Consider the following 24,632-nt stretch of genomic DNA (forward strand, 5'->3'; position numbering starts at 1 on the left):
TTAACTTCACGGTGTTGTTCATGAGTATGCAGCTCAACAATAGTCTTTTGCTTCTCTAAGGTGAGATTATCAGTCTGTGTGTTAATTGCTGCTGACCTGGGAGGAGCACAGGAAAAATAGTCACTCTGAAACATGGGCGTGAGGGTAGGTAATGCAGGTTCAGGATTAACCGACCCAGAATTACCAGACACGGAGTTAATGGCCTCTGGGATGACGCGCATGGAGCTTACAGTGCCAGGATTCTTTAATTCAGCATGAACAGCAGTCTCTAGGGGGGTAATGAACTCAGTCTCGTGCTTAATAGGTGCGGAGGTGAACTTAGAAACATTATGAGCCCTGGAAACACAGTCATATTCAAACTCACTATTCATTTCTGATGTGTTACGGACCTGAAAAACAGCGGACTCAGGAGCAGAATATTGTCCGAGTCGGTCCGACTTGGAAGTGGCATGGAAAAAACTGTCAGAGTCACTCACCACCGGAGTTTGCTCAGTAACTTTAGGGTGGCGACGGCGTGAGCGCCGTTTATTCCTGGGAACTGTGCCGTGAGTTCCCGAGGCAGTGGGCGCAGGCACTTCGGTGATGTCGGCTGGCTGAGCCGATGACGAACCGGGCTGCGCCGGAGAGACGGGGAGCTTGTGCAGCTCCGAGCGTGGAAGTCCCAGGAAGAGCGCAAAGGACTGCAGCGGAGATAGGCTGCTTGTCGGAGGCACGAAATCTCTCCTCGGCCGCCGAGTAACCCTCTTCTTTGCGCAGGACGTGGGCGGCGACTGGGCTGTGTGGCAGGCAGGATGAGGACCCAATCGCAAAACTCACACACACGGGGATGAACTCAAAAAACACAGCTTTATTGCTGGCCATGAGAAACAATACAAAATAAACTAAACTGGGAAAACTAAAGCACAAGGAGAGAGAAACAGGGAAATCCACACAGCATGAGGGAGAACGCGACGCCGAACAGAGGGAGATGCAGACAGAAATACACAGAGGGTTAACGAGGAAAGTGGGAACACACGGGGAACACAGGTGACACTGATAATCATAACGAGACAGGGCGGGGTGAACTGAACATGACATGTACAGGCGTGAGAGTCACAAAGTAAACAGGAAGTGCACAGAGGTTCAGACAGGAGGAGAGAGAGCACGGGGAAAACACAGACATAACGGGCTGGGGAAACATGAAACAACCACAAAGGGAGACGAGGGCTCATAAATACATAGAGGGCACACAGGGGGAAGAGAGAGCACGGGGAGAACTTAGACATAATGGGCAGGGGAAACATGGAATAAAACATAAGGAGAGACGAGGGCTCACAGATACACAGAGGGGCACACAGGGGGTAAAAGCCATGAAGGGAAAACACTTAGGGAACAACACAACAGGGCAACTCAGAAAACATGGCCTAAGCAAGGAACAAAATACAAAAATACAAGGAACTAAGAATACTGGGCCCACATGGCCCAGGACCATGACAAGGAAAGCTGGATAGGGTTGTAGAAGGCCCTTAGACCATCAGCAGGATGGTATCTACTCCTTTGTGCAAGGAAGAATGGTATGAGCACTACAAGAGCAAGAATATGACTTCAAAATCAGATACAAACTTCATAACAAGCAGTGTAGACTGGGCACAGTGCTCACTCTGGAGCCCAAGTAGCATTTGAGATAGAATACCAGATTTGAAAGGTCCAACACTGGCCACCCAGCGGTCATAGGAGTCATATCCATGGAGCCACACACAGACACCCTACAGACTAGGCAACAGGACTCTACTGTTAGGTATCAGGATGGACCTATTTTTAGATTCTACTCTCATGTAGTAGGTCCCGAGTTCCCCCTGGTGCACATCAATGCCTGGCCTTGTGGCAGCCTGTAAAAGACAGTTACAGTTCATGGCGGATGAAGGAATTGATATCACTGACTAGGGATGGGTATCGTGTAGGTTTTATCTGACACCGGTGCCAAACCGGTATTTTTGAAATGGTGCCGGTGCTTAAACGGTGCTCGAACCGGTGCTTAAAGAATGGAGAACACAAACTTTGTCCAAAAGCCTCTCATGTTTAGCTGGTTTTTTTTTAAAAAGATAACAATGTTAGCCTTTCCTGCAAATATAGGGCATGTATGGTATCGTTCTTGGCTGGAAGCAGTGCTTAAACAATGGAAAATACACAAACTTTGTCCAAAAACCTCTCATGTTTAGCTGTTTCCCCGTTTTCTTTGGTCATTTTAGCCTTTTTTGGCCAGGGTGAGGGGAGTATCTGGCATCAAACAAGAAGACAGCCACATGTAACTACAACGGTGTTTGCTAGTTCACCTTACATGCATTAATTTAATAATGTGGTTAGCCTACTCAACGTAAATTACACACGGACAACATTAAGCTACTCGCCCAGAAAAGAACGGCTGCTGCTGCCATCATCATTCATCATCATTTCTGCTAAACTGGCAGGGCTAGGGGCCAGGACTCTCCTCTTCGGGTTCTCGGGGGATGTTGCTAACTCCGGGTCCGATAACAGGCACCACACCCACAGTAGATGTGTTGGTGTGAGGTCTCGCAGCAAGCTATCAAATACGGTGCATTTCTCGGCTTTTAACCCTTTACAGCCGATCGGAGCGGGCACGCTCTGTTTTGCGTAACTATTTTTAAATCCCGGTAGCTCTGCAACCACTTAAGCTAGCACAATAATTTCTTTTGCATATGAAACTGGAGGAGTTGTACTTACATCTTATGCCATCAGCTTGTCCTAGGTCACAGTTTCCTTCCACATATAGCTTTGCAAAAACTGCATAAAAATCACTTGCAGCAACAAAAACATGATATTCCAGAAACACGCTTCGCCGATCCATCAGCTGTTTGTAACACTTCCTACGTCCATCAGCGCGAACTATCACATGACCGCATGACCTGCCCGAAACCGGAAGTGACGTCATTTTGCGGAAATGTAGTTTTTTACGATCGGGCCCTTATGAGCTTGTGTTTTACTTGTTATGTGTTTTAAAAAGTTATGTTTGAGTTTATGACTTTCTGTGTCGTTTCTGGGATGCTTAGGACTCATATTGCACTGCTGGAAATAGTTTATTTTGATGCATATGCTGTTATTTTGCAAATTTGCACTATAATATTTATTTTCGTTTTTCCTGCAGTATATAAAAATTGGTGTATTTCAAAAATAAAACTATGAAGACACTCAAAATAAATTTCCTGTGGTGGGAAACTAGTTTGTGTAACTTTTTTGTATTTACAGTTTTGAGGGATAAGCCTCTTAAATTTCTCTAACTAGAAATATATGTTAAAAAAACAAAAACGATTTTCAATTTTTTTGTAGTTTATTGCACTTTTTTGCAATTTATGTAATTACTATGCACCTAATGCAGACATATTATTAAAGTTTGGGCTATAATGGTTGTATTGATGTATAGCAACTTGAAATACTCCCAAAAATGGCTCCACAGCATGTAAAAATATAATATAAGCTCTGGCGAACTTGGTTCTATGGTAGGTCTTAAAGGGTTAACAAAATGCTATACGTCGCCAGGTTCGTCATCAGATTCGAGGTGTTACCTCCTTTGCACAGTATCACAGTATCACCTTAAAGCACTTGTTGGAGGCTGCTGAGTTTGCATCTTTTGCTCTGAAGTACAGCCAGACTTTTGACTGCTTCGCCTTGGGCATTTTTACTTTGTAGCTCTGCTCTAAAAGAACATATGTACCTGGGCTCGCCTACTATCCTTGCAAAGGTAAAATGATTGGCTAGAATCCAAAGTGTATGACATCTCAGCAAAAAATGCCATAATGGCACGGGATACCAGTACCCATCCCTACCACTGACTGCTCCCTCACCTGACCTACATCCAATAGAACTCCTCTGGGACGTTATGTTTCGATCCATCCGATGGCACCAGGCTGCACCTCAGTCTGTCAAGGAGCTCAGTGATTCCCTGGTCCAGCTTGGGAGAAAATCCTTACAGCACTATACATCATCTGACTAGAAGCATGCCCTGACATTATCAGGCATCATTTTGTTGCATCACTTTGATTTCAGGGGTCTTTTTGAAATTCAGCCCACTGACGGTTGATCTTCATACATCCTTTTGTTCTTAAGACATTACCCAGTCAACACCAGTGCAGATACCCTGGATGATTTTTTTCCCATTGAAATCATTGATTTGTTGTTTTTTTTAAACAAAGTATATAGAACCAGCTTTCCAAAGAAATTGAAGACTGAAAGTACAAAACAAACCTCTCTGCATTGAATCATACTTGTTATCAATCTCTGGCTCTCTTCCTTTCTTTTATCCTGTCTTCCTCCTCTCGCCCTAACCAGTTGAGGCAGATGGAAGCCCCACCCTGAGACTGGTTCTTCTGGAGGCTTCTTCCTGTTATAAGAAAGTGTTTCCTTCCCACTGTTGCCAAAATGCTTGCTCACAGGGGATCATATGGTTATTGGGTCTTTCTCCGTATGTATTATTGTAGGGTCTACGTTACAATATAAAGCACCTTGAGGCGACTGTTGTTGTAGTTCGGCACTGTATAAATCAAATAAAATTGAATTAAATTGAATTATTAACATCTTTATGTTCCATCAGGTAATGACAATAAAGAATATAATGCAAGCAGGAGCTACTGAAGGGGTAGCTTCCGCCACCATGGACGAAAATGATTGTGTCAGAATGCCATTTAAGCTGTCCATTAGTGAAGACATATAATACAATAAACTCTTAATTGTTTTAAAATCTATCTGCCTATGTTAAAATAACCAACACATTGTTGTGGTTTGAAGTGTTGTAGTATCATGATAGATTTATTTATAGCACAGAACATAAAGCAAAAGCTGAATAACATTTAAAATGAAGTTAAACTGAAAGTACTTATTTGAAAAAAAAAAACTAAATAAAAAGAATGATATCTAACTATATGAGTATATACTTACACCAGTATTTACATTGTCCTTCATTAAAAGCATCAGTATTCATATTTTTTCATTTATACTTATATTTGTAAAATTGATCATTGGTTGTTATAATAGTACTACTACTACTACTAATAATAATAATAATAATAATAATAATAATAACTGTGTCCCTTTCCCCCTTAATAATAACTGTGTCCCTTTCCCCCTTGATGCGTTTTTTCTTCAGTGCAGCTGTTAGAAGAATACACTTAGCATACTCTTAGAAGAGTTCACGCTCCAGCACTAACAGTCATCTAGACTTCTTCTCTTTGGATGAAGCTTAACTCTCCATTTCACCTCCCAGTAACGCACACGTTGCTGCTGCTTCAGTCTCTCGGGATGATCAGGACACAGCTCATCCACTCACATACACTGTCACCATTGCCAAGATCATCATTCCCAGCTGTAAATCAGAGAAGAACCGGAGATTAATATTTTGTTTACGGAAACTCAGTTTATTCGCTTTGTTGATGAAGCACCTCCAGTAAAACATGCAGCAGAGGAGCAAATGTGCGGTGTAACCGCTGTCCTCTCAGCTCTCATGTTAAGATGTTGGAGTGAATATATTGAACTTCACACAGAATTTCTACATCAAGTTTGTTTCACTCAAATTCACAGTGGAAATGAACCGATGAGAATCTTTAATACTTCATTGCACTTTAATGATGAGATTCTTGCTGTTTAAATGAAACAAAGAGTTTCTGTGCATTAATGAACATCTCATCAGCTAATAAATAAACATGCAGGCTCTCACTGAATATATCTAGATGAAGCCACTGACGGGGAAAAAAATGCAAATGCAACTCTGAACTTCAAAAGAACTTCTGCTCTGTATGAAGACTAGATGCAGATACTAGATTATTAAATGTAACAGTGGTTCTCTGAACAACAGTCCGCAGATTTATGCTCCCACACTCTGATGAATGAGAACCTGTTTCTTTAAATCTTATAAGACTGTCAGCTACAATCCAAGTTTATATCCTTAGACTTGAACACAAAAACAGCAATCATCTTTACAACAACTCAAACACATGCTCACAACAAAAGCTACAGTAGGCTGCAAAACCAGCAGAGGGAGATATTTAATGTCAAGCCATCATCATCATCATTTTTATTTATAAAGAACCTTAAAACAAACATAGCTGATGCTAAGTGCTATAGATTGGAACTAAATAATAACATTTACACAAGATATAAATGAAAGCCAAATAAAGGAAAAAAGTAAAATAATTAATTAGTTAGTTAATAACTAATTTAATTCAAAGCCAACACTTGGATGATAGAGATTTACAAGAAAATTTTGATTATATATGTGTTGACCTTTCATAATAACTGTGTTTAGTACAATACCAATCAACCTTTACTAACCTTGGGGTATCCAGTTTATAGTGTAGACTCCTCACAAGTTTAGAGAGTTGCTTAACGTCTGAATCCTGCAGGTTGTTGTCACTCAGGTTCAGGATTCTTAGATGTGAAGGACTGGACCTCAGAGCAGAAACCAGTGCAGCACAGCTGATCACTGACAAATTGCAGCTCCTCAGACTGGATAAACAATAAAACATCTACATATAATCAGTGATAAATTATATCAAATGTGTTCAGGTTACTTCCCCAATTTTTGTCAGTATGTAAACTGTACTGCACGTGGGAAAAGCTACTGAATAAAGTCTACTCCAACATTAAACAAGGATACAGCACCATAACAACACCCCACCTGTGCTAGTTGGACCAAATATCCTTGTTTATGTTACCAGCCTGCCTACCAGAAGGAGTACACCACATCTATACTCTGCTATATCTAGTACTGCACAGACACCATCACCACGGCATCTGGGTGTATGCCAACCAAAGGTTTGGAAGGCAAGTGCAGTTAGGACCCTGTTGAGGAACAGAAACACTGCCTTCAAGTCTGGTCATGTGGAACTGTACAGTTCAGCCAGAGTAAATCTAAAAAAGGGCATCAGACAGGCCAGGCTGGATTATAATAATAAAATTGAGGACTACCTCCACAGCAACAACTTGAGTCGGCTGTGGCTGACTTATTAACTACAAACCCAGACCCAATGCTGTTGATAGTGACGCTGTGCTTCGGGTTGTTGTCACTCAAGTTCAGAACATGAACCACTTCTTTTGAGAAACTGGCCAAAAGTTATATCATCCAAGGACTTCCACCCATATTCGACAACACCAGTTTGCATGCAGGGATAAGAGATCAACAGACGATGCCATAGCCACAGCTCTAAACAGGACCCTGACCCATCTGGAATACAAGGATATTTATGCCAGGCTTCTTTTCATCAACGTCAGCTTGGCATTCAACAAAATCATCCTTAAGAGACTGATAACAAAACTTATCAACGTTAGCCTCCCACACTTCATTTGCCTCTGCATTAGTGGCTTTCTCAGAAACTCACCCACATAGAGTCACAGTAGGGTCTCACCTCTCCCCAACACTCAGCCTCAACGTCAACTTAAAACAGGGATGTGTGCTAAGTCCCCTACTGTATACGCTACACCCATGATTGCACTCGCACCCACCGAAACAACTCTATCAGTTGTATGTTGTTAGGGTTGTATGTCCACTTCTCAAACTTGTGCAATCAATAATCAAGCACACACACATATCTACATATGTTAATATGTACATATTAACCTCCTAGGACCTGGCGTCCACATATGTGGACATCACATTTTGGGTTATTTAGACCAAAATACTCAATTTTGCTTTACAAGGGCCTGATATCCACTTACGAGGACATTATACTGCTACTGTTCTATCGAAATTTAAAACGAATATCCTCATATGTGGTGCTCATTTTTCTTAGAAACAAAAGAGAAATCAGAAATCAAAGAGAGAAATCAAAAATGCATGCCATGGAAGATTTCAGGTCTTAGGAGGTTAAATATGTACATATTTAATCATGCTTATACTGTATTTATTTATTAGAAACTCTTATTTTCTATTTCTATATTGTTATGAATAGATTGCTTTCTTTGCTTTCCTTGTTTTTCTTTGCATTGAATAGAACAGCATATAATATCAGTGTGTTTTTTGCATAATGACAATATAAAAAAAGATTCTAACGATTCTGATTTAGCTAAACATTATTTGTCCTTATTAAATGAGCAATCCCTAATTTCTGATTTTCTTTGTATCTGTGTGTATCCATAATGTAATTATGTATTAGAGAATTACAGAAAGTGAACCGACCTCAGAGTCTCCAGTCTACAAAGAGGAATCTCCAAAAAACCACAGAGATGCTTCACTCCTGAATCCTGCAGCTTATTTACACCCAAGTCCAGATATTTCAGATTGGAGGGGTTGGCCCTTAAAGCAGAGACCAGAGTAGCACAGCTGATCTCTGACAAACTGCAGCACCACAGACTGAACAAAGAAAAAAAATGTGGATAAAATCAGATACAATTCAGCCACATATGGACAGTTTTTAAATTTGCACATAAACCATACTTTCCCTCATCAGTAAGAATTTCTTATTCATTAATCATTATCATTTTCCTCAGTTTTGAAGGAGGAAATTAACTATACTATACACATAAATTATAAGATTTTGTGATAGCAGACAGTAAGCAAACTGACATCAGAGTCTCCAATCTACATAGAGGAATCTCCAGAAAACCACACAGCTGCTTCACTCCTGAATCCTGAATCGCGTTTCCACCCAAGTCCAGATGTTTCAGGTGGGAGGGATTGGATTTAAGAGCAGAAACCAGAGAAGCACAGCCAATCTCTGAAAAACTGCAGAGCTCCAATCTAAATAGAGAATAAAACATGCAGATAACATACAGTATATTTTGGTCATTTATACATGGAACTCATGGAAGTCTATCAAATTTAGGTTTATCAGTAGTCACAGAATAGGTTAACTGACCTCAGAATGTCCAGTCTACAGTTTGAACTCTCCAGAAAACCATATAGTTGTTTCACGCCTAAATCCTGCAGGTCATTAAAGGCCAGGTCCAATCTTTTCAAATGGGAGGGGTTAGACTTCAGAGCTGAGACCAGAGCAACAGTGCTTTTCGGTGACAAACCGCTGAGCTCCAATCTAAGTAACGAATAAAACAATAATAAACAAATTAGATGTGGAAAGGTTGGTAATTTGAAGTTCAGGGAATCTTCTGTATACGGATGTGACTGTTTAGCAGGCATATGAAACATTTATTTAATTTAATAACTAACAGTGGCTATTCATTTTAATATCTGTGCCCAACACTAGTCTTTAGTGACCACAGAGCAATTTATATTCCAATAAAACGTTGATTTTTAAATGGATGCTACACAATGGAAATGAATTAATAATGAAATTTATAATAGTAACAGAGAGTAAATGGCCTAACCTCAGAGACTCCAGTCTACAGTGTGGACTTTCCAGAAAACAACACAGCTGTTTCAGTCCTGAATCATCCAGGTTGTTGTTGTAGCTCAGGTCCAGATCTTTCAGATGGTAGGGGTTTGATTTCAGAGCAGAGAATAGAGCAACATGGCTGATTGCTGACAAACTGCAGCTCTCCAAACTGAATCGGGAATAAAACACGTTATTATAATATTTTTACCTTCTCTCAATCAAACGAGTACTTAGTATCTGTCTTTCTTTCACTTTCACTTTTATACTCATGTTTGGTCAGAGCGTGAAAAGGTGTTTGGCCCCTTCCTATTTTATTTTTTTAATTGCATATTTGTCATACTTTAAATATAAAGTGATTTTAAATTATCTCTTTAGTTTTAATATTACACTGACCTATTATTCAAACAATATTATGCACACCAACCTAGTCCTTTGTGAAAAAAATAATAGACATGGGTTTCATAGAGAATTGTGAAGCTTTCTGTGGAAAAACCGGTCTTGTGGGGAAAGCTGGCATTCATCCTACTTTAGATATAAATGACATCATTTCTATCACATCATTTCATCATTTGGTCAAATTAATAACAAAGTGATCATCCTGATTTGGTACCAGGAAAGAGAGTTGCAGTCTCACACACCTCTCTGAAGTTTCCCTCTTTATTTTATCCCCACAGAGACTGTGTCTGCTCTCAGATCATCATCAAACAAACCAAAAATGAGCATATTAAAAAATAATAATATAACACCCTAAACTGCTTCAAAAACTAAAACAATTAAATGTGGACTATTAAACATTAGATCTCTCTAAGTTACTGTGAGTAAATGATTTAATAATTGTTCAACATATTGATTTTTTCTGCCTTACAGAAACCTGGTTATGGTATGATGAAAATTTAGTTTGTATAAATCAGTATACTGAGTTCAACTAACTTTCAGAATCCTCAAATTTAGTCCAGTTCAATTAGATTTTATTTATACAGAGCCAAACCACAAAAACAGTCACCTCAAGGCAATTTATATTCTAAGGTAGACCCTAGAATAAAAAAGCACAGGTTGAGGAGGAGTGGCTGCAATTTTTCAATCCAGATTATTTATCAACCATGTTTATGAAGCCAGTTTTAGTTCTTATCTATTCCCCTCCTGGTGCATACTCATACATACAGAATACCTTTCAAAATATATTTTGGTTGGTCTGTCAATTTACTTTCTGGCCTTTATTTTGCACTCTAAAATTTGAGTTAATGATTAAACATGTATATCTTTAAAACTATTGACTGAGTTGAATATTTAACTGGTCTTAGCATAAAAATTAATTTCAGAAATTTGTGATGGATACATTTAAAAAACATTTGAGTATTAAATTAAAAAAATGTAAAATAAATTCCAGCACCCCAGCAAATAAAATCACAAAACAAAATATCATTGTTTTAAGTTTTGAGTACTGTGTCTGTCAGGTTTCCTCTTTCCTTTTGATAGTCCTTGTCTCTTGTGTATAACGTTCGGTTTGCTTCCCTTTCCTCTTATGTCTAATTTGTTCCACCATGTTTCCCAGCTGTCTCCACTCCCTAATCTTCCCCTTGTATATATACTTTCTCAGTCTCTGAGTATGGAGGTCTGTATGGGAGCTGTTAGTGCAGAACACCACATGAAGAAACTAAAGGCAAGACAACCTGACACATGGCATTGCATCAGGTAATGTAGAGTGTAGGATTTAACCTATTAAACTATGTGCACAATCTGGTGCCGAAATTCGAGTCCTGGATACCCAAAACCAACATACCGTAAAGGAACTGGAAAAAGATGGGTCACTCCATCTGACAGCTCTAGAGTCAGGTTATAAGGGGAAAGCTTTACAGTTCAATTTATTGAAATATCTTCAGAAATAGTAATCAGTGAACTAACCTCAGAGTCTCCAGTCTGCAGTTTGGACTCTCCAGAGCAGCAAAAAGGTTTTTTGATTCTAAACCCTGCAGGTTGTTTCCATTCAGGTTCAGCTCTGTCAGGTGGGAGGGGTTGGACATGAGAGCTGAGGCCACGATTGCATAGTGAGTCTCTGACAGTTTACAGCCAGAAAGTCTGTGATGACACATATTACAGAACAAGTTATTATAAAGAACTAGTGTTTTGTGTGGCATGTTCCAAAGTAAGATGTTATTGAACAAAAGAAAAAGAGCACAATGGTGCAAACTGAATCCAGACAGAGACAAATTAATATCAGCTCTTTCCACACATCTGCAGACAGAATGCTTACACAAACCTAGTGAAGTATACGATGTGCAGCCAGAGGCGGAGTTCAAGTAGTACCAATAAAATCGGAATAACACCTCTGAGCGCAAATTGGATCACATCTTGGAGAAGCTCACTGCGTTCGTGAGTTCTCAGAATCGGCTCTTTGAGCACAAGAATGACGAGACCACGGAACGTAAGTTTGATAACATCATGGAGAAGCTCACGGCTCTCCAACGGGAGATTGAGAGACCAGTGTTGGACTGTTAGAACAGCTTTGAAATTCATATGAGTTGTTCGCACTAAAGAAAAAAAAACACCATCACTTCATGCGGATACCCCTTTGGCGCCAGCTGCGGTCTCAAGGCTGGAGCTGAACAAAAACACCCTGATAACGACTGTGTTTAGACTGTTCTTCACATTCTATGCAAGGCCACCTGGGTTGGCTGGAAGTAGGGCTGGGCGATATGACCCAAAATTCATATCTCGATATTTTTTAGCTGGATGGCGATATAAGATATATATCTCGATATTTTTTTAAAGCCATAAAGTAAGAACAAAAAGAGAGTTCTTAGTCAAAGCGGTGTCCCACACAGGCACTTTTATTAACATACAGCATAGATGTACATGAAAAAATTACTCAAAAATAAATTATGAGCATTTATTAAATAATAATGCTCCATAAATAAAATAAAACAATGTTGTTTTTATGCATAACAAAGAGCTCACAATTGTGCAGTCAAAATGTAAACTAAAAGACGCTGAGCATAATAACAAAGCCAGATTTCTCAGCTGCTCTGTTCCCAACATCTCCTGCGTGACTGACAGCCTGGAGTTTGAAATCCGCTTTGTAACCATGTCTCTGAATAGGTGCCATTTACACACACAATATGGTAATATTACGTTGAAGCACAGTACGTATCACTCCCCGAGGTTCCTCTGTAGCCGTAATGCTCCGACAATCCATCAAGTGGTGCAGCTCCGTAGCTTACCAAAGTTGTACTAAAACATTTTTTGACAGATTTCTGCACACCTTGTACCACTTCAAATCGGTTTGCGGTCATCAAGCACAACCAGAATTCATACATAAGGCACGCTGTCAACTTTTGAGAGAATGAAAGGATTTTAGGAGGGGCTGCACGGCGTTAGCGTGGTTAGCTCGTTAACACGTTAACGCCGTCCAGCCCCACCGACGGGGCGATGCGCAGTAACTCGTTAAAGGAGATTTGCCGTGTCCATCTTGTCGCTGCCTGTAGGTGAAGCAATGGGGGAGGAGGGGGAGTTGTGTTCAGTGAAGGAGAGAGGCGAGGCGGAGTAACGTTGCATAGAGACAAAAGTGGACGAAAGAGAGGCAAACTTGTGGCTCCACAAGTATAATTATAACGTAACATAGACTATATCGATATAAAGGATTTTGTCACATCTTATATCTCGTATAAAAATATATCGATATTTTTAAAAAACTCGATATATCGCCCAGCCCTAGCTGGAAGACTGTTTACTTAGCCTGGCAGGGCGAAGGACACTGTCTCAGCTGAACTCTGGACACACACACACACACACACACATATATATATATACACATTCAGATGTACAGTACACTCACCCCCCTCCCGCTCCAAACGCCTTCGACACTTATTCCCCTCCGATGCTGACAGTGGATCAAGGAGAACAGCGCATAGGCTGCAGGCCCGGATGTACTGTCTACATTGGCTGTCTCTCACCCTTTACCCACCCCTGTTGCTTGTCATGTGTTTCTTTGGTGTATTAAGAGTTTTTTCATGCTATGTGGAGAGGTGTTTTTTTCTGTTCTCAAACTGATCTCCCTATTGCAGCTCAGTCTGGGGGAGTTATTTTTTTCTCCTTATCTTTCCTCATGTTGTGCTTTTTCCATGTTATACCCCTCTGACCTGTCTTCCCCATGTGATGTTTGTGTAATGTATGTATGGTTGGAAGGGTAAGATGACGCTGCCACAGCTGGCAGCCTTAACCCAATTTCCCTCGGGATGAATAAAGTATGATCAATCAATCCATCCATCCATCCATCCATCCATCCATCCATTCGCTTCCGCTTATCCTTTTTCAGGGTCGCGGGGGGCGCTGGAGCCTATCCCAGCTGTCATAGGGCAAGAGGCAGGGTACACCCTGGACAGGTCGCCAGTCTGTCGCAGGGCCAACACACAGGGACAGAAGGGACAGACAACCATTCGCACTCACATTCATTCGCACATTCACACCTAGTGACAATTTGGATTATCCAATTAACCTATCCCCACAAGCTGCACGTCTTTGGACAGTGGGAGGAAGCCGGAGTACCCGGAGGGAACCCACGCAAACACGGGGAGAACATGCAAACTCCACACAGAAAGACCCCGGCCTGGTGTTGGAATTGAACTCAGGACCTTCTTGCTGTGCGGCAACAATGCTAACCACCGTGCCACCGTGCTGCGTCAATCAATCAATCAATCAATATTGATGAGCAGTTAGGCTTGTAGCACTGTAACCTCAATTTCTAGGTACAATCAATATGCCTATTTTAAGTCTCTTTGCACAAGATTTCATCTTTGTTTTTTGTTTTTGATGCTATGCTTAAACATTAACAACAAAAACACAGACATTAAATAAAGTTGTTAACTGTGTCCTCATTAGGATCGAGCAGGGGTAGGGAACTCCAGGCCTCGAGTGCCGGTGTCCTGCAGGTTTTAGATGTGTCCTTGATCCAACACAGCTGATTTAAATGGCTAAATTAGCTCCTCAACATGCCTTGCAGTTCTCCAGAGGCCTGGTAATGAACTAATCATTTGATTCAGGTGTGGTGACCCAAGGTGAGATCTAAAACCTGCAGGACACCGGCTCTCGAGGACTAATGTTCCCTACCCCTGGGATAGAGATTTGTGTTAACATGTGTAACATGAAACAATAATTCTCCTCAGTCTCTCTCAGACCTGAAGATTTTAGTGCAATTTCACATTTAGTCTATTTACTGTGGTCGTAATTAGTTAAAGTTTGTAAGCAAACAGTAATGCGTCGTTACAATGCATTGTTACAGTAATTCTTACTTAAAAAACAAACAACATTTTCAGAGCAGCTCAACAGCATCTGTGAAAATCTAACCAGTGTATTGTTTGCAATAGAAAAAATGGAATTATAAGAAAGAACAATGTGAGCATTATAGTAAGAACTTTTGAACACCTTAGCTACAAATTTACATTGATTTACAATGTTAATCAGATATTTACTCACTGAGCCTTTCTACAGTTCCTCACAGCAGGAATCAGTCTCCTTCGTCCCTCATCCGATGTGTTATACTTCTTCAGGACAAACTCATCCAAAACCTCTGACATCTGCAGCATGTAGGCCAGAGCTGAGCAGTGGATCTCAGAGAGCTCCTTCTCTGATCCGTTTTTGCACTTCAGAAACTCCAAGATCTCCTGATGTACCGTGAGTTCATTCATTTCCATCAGACAATGGAAGATGTTGATGCATCTGTCAGGAGAGGTATTCTCATTGGTTATCTTGCAAAGGTTGCTGATGATTCGCTGTATAATTTCTGGAGTGCTCTCTGTCTCGCCTAGCAGACCTCGTAAGAGTCTCTGGTTGGACTCCAGAGAGAGACCATAAAGGAATCGGACCAACAGGTCCAGGTGTCCATTTTTAATTTGGAGGGATTTCTGCATGACTCTGCTCAGAAAGACATCTAAAGACGAGATGTCACCACAATATACATGTTCACCATTCCCTAGAAAATGCTTCAGCACTTCTGTTTTTCTGTTAGTATGACAGTGAAACATGTAGACTGCAGCCAAAAACTCCTGAATACTCAGATGAACAAAGCAATAGACTGATTTCTGGAATATCACACAGTCTCGTTTGAAGATCTCTGTACAAACTCCTGAGTACACTGAGGCCTCTGTGACATCCAGACCACACTGCTCCAGGTCTTCTTGGTAGAACATTATGTTTCCTTTCTCAAGATTTTCAAAGGCCAGCCTCCCCAGCTTCAGAAGAACTTCACTGTCAGCCTCTGTCAGCTCTTGTGGACTCGTCTCATATCCCTCATGGTACTTGTGCTGTCTCTTTGTCTGAACGAGCAAGAAGTGTGAGTACATGTCAGTCAGTGTCTTGGGCAGCTCTCCTCTCTGCTCTGTAGTCAACATGTGCTCTAGGACTGTAGCAGTGATCCAGCAGAAGACTGGGATTCTACACATGACGTGAAGGCTCCTGGATGTCTTCATGTGGGAAATGAATTTGCTGGACACCTCTTCATCACTGAATCTCCTCCTGAAGTACTCCTCCTTCTGGGCGTCAGTGAAGCCTCGTACTTCTGTCACCCTGTCAACACATATCGGAGGGATCTGATTGGCTGCTGCAGGTCGGGAAGTTATCCAGATGAGAGCTGAGGGAAGCAGATTCCCTTTGATGAGGTTTGTCAGCAGTTCACTGACTGATGACTTCTGTGTGACATCAGACACAAGCTTCCCTTTAGTGAAATCCAATGAAAGTCTGCTTTCATCCAGGCCATCAAAGATGAACAAAGGTTTGCAGACAGTGAGCTGCTCTGCTGTGACCTTCTGTAATGTTGGATGGAAAACATGGAGCAGGTCCAGAAGACTGTACCGGTCATCTCTGATCAGGTTTAGCTCCCTGAATGAAAGCAGAATCACCACACTGACACGTTGGTTCTCCAAACCTTCTGCCCAGTCCAGAGTGAACTTCTGCACTGAGAAAGTTTTTCCAATGCCGGCAATGCCATTCGTCAGAACCACTCTGATGCATCTCTGTTGGTCAGGCAAGGCTTTAAAAATGTCATGACAGCTGACTGGAGTGTCATGGAGGGCCTTGTTCATGGAAACTGTCTCCAGCTGCCACACCTCATGTTGGGTATGAACCTCTTCACTCTGTCCTTCTGTGATGTAGAGCTCAGTGAAGATCCTGTTAAATAGGGTTCCACTTCCTGTTTCTTCAGTCAAACATTTACATCTCCTCTCCAGATTAGCCTTATGTTTGTCTAACAACTTCTGCAGCAGACGACTATCTGCTAAAAGAATGAAAATCAATGAACATAAAGCAAAATATATATTATAACTGGATGTTATAGAAAAATGGACGGGGGGAGACAGGGAAAAGGAAGTTTCTTCTCAACCAGACCAAGGGGGAGGGCTACGCCTCAGATTTTTGGACCAAACCAGTCCCTCTAGGCTGGTTGGTGTAGTTGAATGCTGAATGACTTTGCAGGCCTAACGGATAAAGTCTATTGGTTTTCCTTACCATTTATGGATTTGGACCATTTCAGCTGTGCATTTGTGAGTGAGCTTTATGCAATGCACTAGAAGAAGACAAGCCACTATAGTTGCTGATGCACTTGAATTGTTGTTCTTTTTTTTAGAATTCAATTTGTTAAGAATAAAGGCCCTTTGGGTATATTTTGTGCTTTGTCCTTTGCTCATTTGGCAAGACACCAGATTTTATTTTAGCTTTTAATACCTGAACAACACAAGAAGTCCAGCTTTCAGAAATGAAATAATCAGACAGAGCTTACTTTCATAGTTTCTCTGAATGCTTGAAGAGCCTTCTAATGAAGCAGACTGGTGCAAGGTGATGGACTGTCTGCATCCACAGCTGGTAGAGACCAGATCCTTTTTAAAATCCTGATAGGAAGTACAGCAGGACATCTGCTCCTCCACACTGTGAAAACCACGGAACAATTATTCTGATCAAAACAAAGCACAGTAAAGCCAGAAGTGCTAAAATTTGATACTAGCACTGACAAATATATATCACGGTCATGATCAGTCTGTAGTTCGCTGTTGGAGCCAATCACAAAGCATGGAAAGGCTGCAGAGACTAATTTAATTGAGAGGGGAAAAATGCAAGCTTTCAAGAACAAGCCTGGAGCCTTATTTAAGACCCAGAATGGATATGAGTATAGTTGGATGTGCTACATGGAAATGTGGTTAAACTCACACTTCCTGGAACATAAAATTTCTAGCACATAGAGTAGGACACACCTACACACACCAGAGATGAAGGAAACCATCAGACTGAAGAAGAACTCCTGTTGGGCTTCGGGAGCATGGAGTGTCTGACCCATTGCTAAGGGCCATTCGAAACTGAATTTTCCCCTTGTCGAGTTTTCTCCCAGTACTCTGGCTTCCTCTAACAGTCCAAAGACATGCAGTTAGTGGAGTTAGGTTAATTGGTGATTGTAAATTGCTCATAGTAGTCTGTCTCTTTGTGTTAGCTTTGCGATTAGACTGGAAACCTTCCCAGGGTGTACCCCACCTCTCACCCACGACAGCTGGGATAGGCTCCAGCTTTCCCATGGCCCTGAATGGGACAAGTGGAAGTGAATGGAAGGGTTTAATGGCCCATCTTAAGTTTGTCATTGAGCATCTCAATGATTCCAAGAAGGCTCAAGTAAAAGTCCTGTTTCAGGTGAAACCAAAATCAAGGTCTTTGGTGTCAACATGACCAACCATGTTTGGTATAAGAGAAATGTTGAGTAGGACCCAAAGAACGGCATCCCCACAGAGGCAGAAACAATATGCATTGGGGCTGTGTTTCTGCTATGTGTACAAGACAGCTTCAAAAGCAGTGTTGGATAAGTTACTTTAAAATAGTAACTTAGTTACATTACTAGTTACTTCTCTCGAAAGTAACTCAGTTACTTCAAGTTACTCGTTACTTTCAAAGTAACTAGTTACTAGGGAAAGTAACTTTGGTTTTACTCAGAATTCTCTTGTTAATGTGTTGCTTCCATAACTTTGCCAGTCTTCTAGCTTGCTTACTTGCCACAAGTGCACTGTGCCACCTACCAATAGAAAGGAAAAGATAATGTCCATATTTCCATGAGAGAAATCCCACACCTGGACCGTCATTGACTGCTGCCATGATTCTAGCCTACGTCACAGCGTCATGTGCGCCTTTTACATCCAACACAAAAACTGCAGTCGTGGTGCTTTCGATTGTAGTCAGAACTCGGAAATTCTGCCTTCTGAATAGGAAGATGTAGGTAACACCAGACTGCAGATGAGCTGCATACATGGCTGGACTGGGACAGAAAATCGTCCCGGGCATTTTGACTAGAGACCGGCCCACCATTATAGGAAAAATCATAAAGCCTTTGAATGAAAATAAACACTGTTGTGACAGTGATGTTCACTGTTTTGATGGTATATATGCATCAATCTATCAATCATTTGTTGTAAGATTCAGATAATTATTTTTTAAAAGCTAGATATTTTAAATGAGAATAAGAAAGAAAAGTATTTCTTTGTGCCCCCCTCTCCCTGTTAATGCCCTACCTGGCCCCCCTGGCAAAACTTTGCTAGACCCGCCCCTGCACAGTCACCAGCTCTCAGCTACCTAAAAAATGATCCTGGGGTTATTTGTCTCTCAGAAACAGTTCATAACTTCCCTTCAACTCATTCATGTTACCTAAAAGGTAAACCTGTTTCTCCATCACAGCTCTGATGATTCAGTAAGGACATCTCCTGGTTTCATCTTCATGTTTCCCTCTCACCAGATAACCAAACCATATCATGACCAGCAGCTTTTTTGCAGCTGTGGCTCCAGAAAACATCAGCTGATACTAGAAATTAATATTAAATAAATTCTAACAACAGCTGATCAAGCTTAAACGTGCTGCTGTTGTTTAGCGCGACATACGCTGGTTTCCTCTTTTGGCGCAAAGTGGGCGATAAACAAACAAGAGAGCCGATCAGCTGATCATTGATCAGTTTCATGATTGAAGTAGAAACGGGAGAGGGAGGGGGGAGAATGAAAGAAGAAGAGGCAGCTGTGCAGCAAAGACAGAATAACTCCAGCTTTGTGCCTTTTTCATTGTAGCTGAATTACGGGACAAACTGTTCCTTTTCACCTCAATACGAAATGCGTAATATTTTCTCTGAATACCAGACAGGACGGTTGGCAACTCTAATAACTTATGAACAAAATAAAGTTCAACATCATTAACTTCATAGCACCCACCCAGCTGTATAGAAACTCCGTCATACTAGCTAGTACGCAGTACGGAAAAAGTCAGAATAACGAAAATAAACTCCACCTAAACTTGGTTTATATCTGACCCAGATAGACTGCAGGTCATAACTTCTTACCTGAAGTTCAGTTCACACTTGGACCGGCGGCCGCCTCGGGTCTCTGCTCCTTCTGTGTCCCCTTTCCTTCATCCACCTGCTGGCCTCCACCACTTGCTAATGTTACTGAATCTGTGGAAGCTCCGCGATAGCCATCACACGAAGTAACGACCCTATCTAAATCCCAGTAACGACTAACGCGTTCCTGATTTTGGCATAATAACTAGTTACCGTGCTCGTTGCCACAATAATAACGTAGTTACTGTAACGCGTTACTTAATAACGCGTTAGTCCCAACACTGTTCAAAAGTGGCCAATGGGTGGGGCCATGTAGTGCAAAATCTTAGACAAGGACTTCCTTCCTTCAACCAGAACACTGAGGATGGGTCATGGTTGGGACTTCCATCATGACAGTGACTCAAAGCATACCTCCATGTCAACAAAGAAGTAACTAAAGAAGCACATTAAAACTCGAAACTCAAGTCTTGGTTTGAAACAAGTTTGCTCAACCAGTCTACATGTATTTTGTGCACTTTTTCGAAGGTATCAACTTCTTGGTTTGTCCACTGAAGGATCCTTCAGGAGAATGGAGTATATGGCCCATTACTATGGGCTCTGCAGTGTCTACATGTTGCCTATAGCAAGAGCTTGGTTTGCATTTCTGGGAATAAGTCAAATATTCTAATTTGTGAAGACTTAAAGTTTACTGTATTTTACTATACTGTACATACTATATTCACTATTTAGGATACAAAGTCTACTAAAAACAAAGGTTTATAATTATGTATTGCTTAATTTGTGTTTTTGTGCAGTTGTTTGTTTTGCTTTGTTTTGTTTTAACCATCATGCCTCTAAAGAGACTAAAGATTTGAAATCTTTATCATCCAAAATCTGATCTTTATGTCAGGAAATCCTGCTTACTTATATTTAACTGTGCATGTATACAGATACATTAAAATAGAAGAACTCCTTGATGTGTTTATCAGTGAGCTTTTCACATCAGATACCCACATAGCAAAATTGGTATGGCCCGGATCTGGCCCACACGATGTGCTTACACATGGCCCACATACCGCAAAGAATGACGGCCCTTTGTGGGCCCAGATCTGGTTTGCCAGAGGTGGCCCACACATGGGCCAGCACAAGGCCAGTTGCAGACACACTGGTGGTCCTGTGCTGGCCCAGAACAGTTTCAGGTCTGGCCCCAGCTGTCAGCCTAATGTGTACCTTAATTAAGCCTTGTAATAACAACATGTGCATAATAGTGCAAACGTAACATGACAAAACTCTGTTCAGACAGTGAACATACTGATTCTTATAAAACATTTTTCAACTCTCCCAGATTACTCAAAGTGCTCTATACAACATGCCACATTCACCCAACCACACACTTTCTCTTAACTGAGTGCTTCCTAACTACATTCATACACATTCACACTCACGACATGCAGACTGGAGAAGCCAGGGATCGAACCACTAAGCCACCTGAGCTACAGCCACCCACTGGCAAAGATGAGTAAACCCTCACTAGGTTTTGGATAAAGCGTACAGTCACAAAGCTGTCAAACATGGCATTTGGGTCTTCTAAACAAACAAACATGGCATTTGGGTCTTCTAACTAAAATAGGAAAATAGGAACATAAATAGTGCATCATTGCTAGACATGGCCCACATTTGGTTGACATACACCCTGCCATAACACCAGTCAGTCAGAAGTGCCGGCTTGATGCCGAATCCCGGCCAGAGCTGTTTTCTATGGGCCTGGGCCAAATTAACCAAACCAAAATCCGGCCAGATATGGCATGCCATCGCATAGACAGGAGCGTCATTGCCAGACCTGGCCCACATCTGGTTGACATACACCCTGCCATAACAACCGTCAGCCAGAAGTGCCAGCTTGATGCCGGATCCTGGCCAGAGCTGTTTTCTATGGGCCTGGGCCACATAAACCAAACCATAATCGGGCCAGATATGGCATGCCATCGCATAGACAGTGCCATCTATGCCAGGCCTGGCCCATATCTGGATGACATACGTCTTATCATACCAGAAGTCAGCCAGCAGTGCTGGCTTAATACCAGATCCGGGCCAGACCTGCTTGCTGTGGGTAAGTTTTTTTTCGTGTGGGGAAATACACAGATTTTCAACATCCTCACAGAAGATTTGCATTGTTAGAGTTGAGTGAAGGTGGTCTAAGAGTTACTGTAAAACAACAGTGGTTCTCTTATCATGAATTGTCTTCAGCTTCATTTACAGAATAAACACTGCCTTACTTTGTGTTTGAGAGTCCAGGTTCTTTACTGAAGATTGGGTTTTCATCTTTGGACTGGTTAGTCTTCAAAGACACACAGCTGGATCTTGAAAGCTCTGCACTGTGTCTGCGTTGCTGACTGCTGGAAACACAAACAGAAAAAATCATACATTTGTCTTGTGCATGTTCCTGTTGTTTGGTACTGAGCTTCTTCTCCCTCAGGGTTGGGTTTATGAGGCTAAAACATGTGATGTCTTCAGTAAATGTTTAATCTTTTCCTCTTCAATCCTAATCCTAAACTCTGATCATGACTGTGTAAGGACTGAGAAACAGTGAGAGTGTAGTGCTGAGAGAATAGTATTACACTCTGATTATTACCGTCCCCTGTGTAGTCTTTCTGATCAGATCCAAATCTTTGAAGCAGCAGCAGAAAGAATTTCCACTGAGCAGCCTTTATATCATATAAAATCTGACGTTAATGCATGTTTTTATGTTATCCTGCTCACTTCTCCCACCGTACTTATGTGCTTGCTTGTGTATAGTTACAATGAAACAGAAGCACTCCTTCACTCCTTTGTCAGTAAGTTTATGTTGTGCTTTTTAATCCAAATAATAGTATCTCCTGCCAAATGATTCATCTTCCCCTTAGTTTACAGAAGAATCAGTGTCCTACTTTATGTCTGAGGGTCCAGGTTCCTTCAGTTCACTCATCGTTAGTCTGAGAAAGAAAGCAGCGAAACAAAGAATGAGCACAGAACAATTATCATAATAAACATGTTTGTCACACCCAATACTGGTAGCACAAGAATTACACACGCACGCACACACAGTAAGTCAATATTTTCCTTTGGGCAGACAATCAAACAAACATTTTTGCTGACTTTCTTAAGTTTTATTCCAACTTGAGAACAGTCAGAAACTCAAAAAAACGTTTTTGATTATTCTGACAGAACATGCAGTCGCAGTTACACTCACCTTGCTTTATTTCTCCTGCTCTGTCAACTGATCTCACTTTTAGTTTCGTTCTCAGCTGAACGGAGCAGCCACTCCCCTCTACATTTAATCACCTGACTACATAACAGGTGTGCGATGCAAAGATTAGCTTCTGTTCTTGCACTTTGGCATGAGGCCTTGGTCTGCATTACTGTGGCTTCTTACCCTCTTCATCAAGTATGTAAACAAAGGCACAGACACAGGCCCTTACCTCATTTGTGCAGTTCTAAAATTGTGATTGAACCATTTTGCTTTTCTACTTGTGCTGTGTCTTTGTCTTCTTTCTTATTGTTATTTATTTCTTCTATTTTCTCCCATTTTCTTTTTCATTTGTGTCTTTTCTTCTGCCTGGCATCACTGACATTGCTATATTCCACATGTACTGTGAATAATAGTAAAATAATAAAAATAGAAATCAATAAATTGGTAAAAACAAAACAACAAAACAAGACAAGCAAAAGGAGCCTATAAAGAGTTTCTATAGCGTTTGATGGAAAAGCAAATGTTTGAGACAACATTACAGTGAGATCATAATTTTGATTGCAAAGGCTGGCGGGCAAGATAAAAAAAAATGAACATCTACACACTGCCAGCCATCAGACACCCTGCTGGGATAATAAGCTGGCCAAAGGAGGCGATAGAAGCCACATTAAGACAAGGGAGCTCCTGACCATATGTGATGAGACAAGTCCAGCACCTAGAGACTGTACACTTAGCGGGAGGAAGGAAGCTGAGAACTTGTGAGTACACAGAACCACTATCCAGGATGAAACAACAAAGATCCATGAGTACATCAGGAGGATTGCCACAACTGATCATGTGCTTAGTAAATTAATGAGAAATCAGAGAAAGAAGAGGAGAAAGGAGAAGAACCACCATGGAAGGACAGGCCCCAGCACGCATGCACCCCTGTTAGATAAAGAAAATGGCAGATATCAGAAAAATCCTAGTTGTTGGACAAAGCTGGATGGAAAGACAGCAAAAAAGGCATTAATCATAGCAGCAGAGGAACAAGCTCCCTAAAGGCTGGGGTCTACCAAACCAGCCAAGACCCCAGGTGCAGGCTGTGTAAAGTAGTGATGTGTCTTTGAAGTGAACGACGCAAGCCGGCTCCATGGGTTGTTTTTTTTTTTTTCCTTTCTCTCACCCTCTCTCTCTCACACTTTTTTCCGCTTCACTCCGCACGCGAGCCTTGTGGTTTTCGCTGGGCAGAGGGGGGAGGGGCGGTAGTTACACTCCAGGAACAGAGTGGGAGGGAAAGAGAGAGAAAGAGAGAGAGGGACAACAACTTCACATTAGAAAGGTGTAGTAATCATCCACAACTATTTTCGGTTGTGGATGATAAAGGATTCAGAAAGTTTATTCATGCAGGTCCATATGACAGAGAATGTGCATCTTCTTTTTGTTTTCATATTATAATTTATATTTAATTGTGTTGTGGTTTGCAGTGTTTTGTGTTGTTTCACTTTTAAAAGGAAAAAGCTGAAAATTTAAATAGTTAAAAGTTGAAACGTAAATAGTTGGTTTTTGTATTATATGATTTATTTATTACATTTTATGTGGAATGAATGAATAAAAGTATATTTACGGTGGCCCCTAGAGACAAAGCACGTACAACTCCAAAACACGTACAAACTCCAAAACACGTAAAAACTCCATAGCACGTACAAACTCCAAAGCAAACTCCAACAGAAGTGCTCCAGGATGCTAGGGGCAGTGTTGAGCTTTTTTTACTTAGAGGCTGCACAAGCC

The 24,632-nt window shown here is 41.2% G+C and overlaps 1 protein-coding gene across 1 annotated transcript; it reads right to left on the reverse strand.

Annotated features, from left to right (window-relative positions):
* Window positions 1–4,779: 4,779 nt before the first annotated feature.
* On the reverse strand, window positions 4,780–22,932 carry LOC113009730 (NACHT, LRR and PYD domains-containing protein 14-like). Its single transcript, XM_026148207.2, has 12 exons — window positions 22,863–22,932; window positions 22,561–22,605; window positions 21,910–22,029; window positions 17,080–17,225; window positions 14,784–16,578; window positions 11,217–11,390; window positions 9,307–9,483; window positions 8,841–9,014; window positions 8,549–8,722; window positions 8,162–8,335; window positions 6,319–6,492; window positions 4,780–5,353 (listed from the first exon to the last, which is right to left on the reverse strand). The coding sequence occupies exons 2-12, from the start codon at window positions 22,596–22,598 to the stop codon at window positions 5,344–5,346; spliced, it is 3,156 nt and encodes a 1,051-aa protein (XP_026003992.1). The 5' UTR covers window positions 22,599–22,605; window positions 22,863–22,932; the 3' UTR covers window positions 4,780–5,343.
* Window positions 22,933–24,632: the final 1,700 nt, after the last annotated feature.

The sequence above is a fragment of the Astatotilapia calliptera genome, chromosome 17, assembly GCF_964374335.1.
Source record: "Astatotilapia calliptera chromosome 17, fAstCal68.1, whole genome shotgun sequence".
Classification (NCBI taxonomy): Eukaryota; Metazoa; Chordata; class Actinopteri; order Cichliformes; family Cichlidae; genus Astatotilapia; species Astatotilapia calliptera.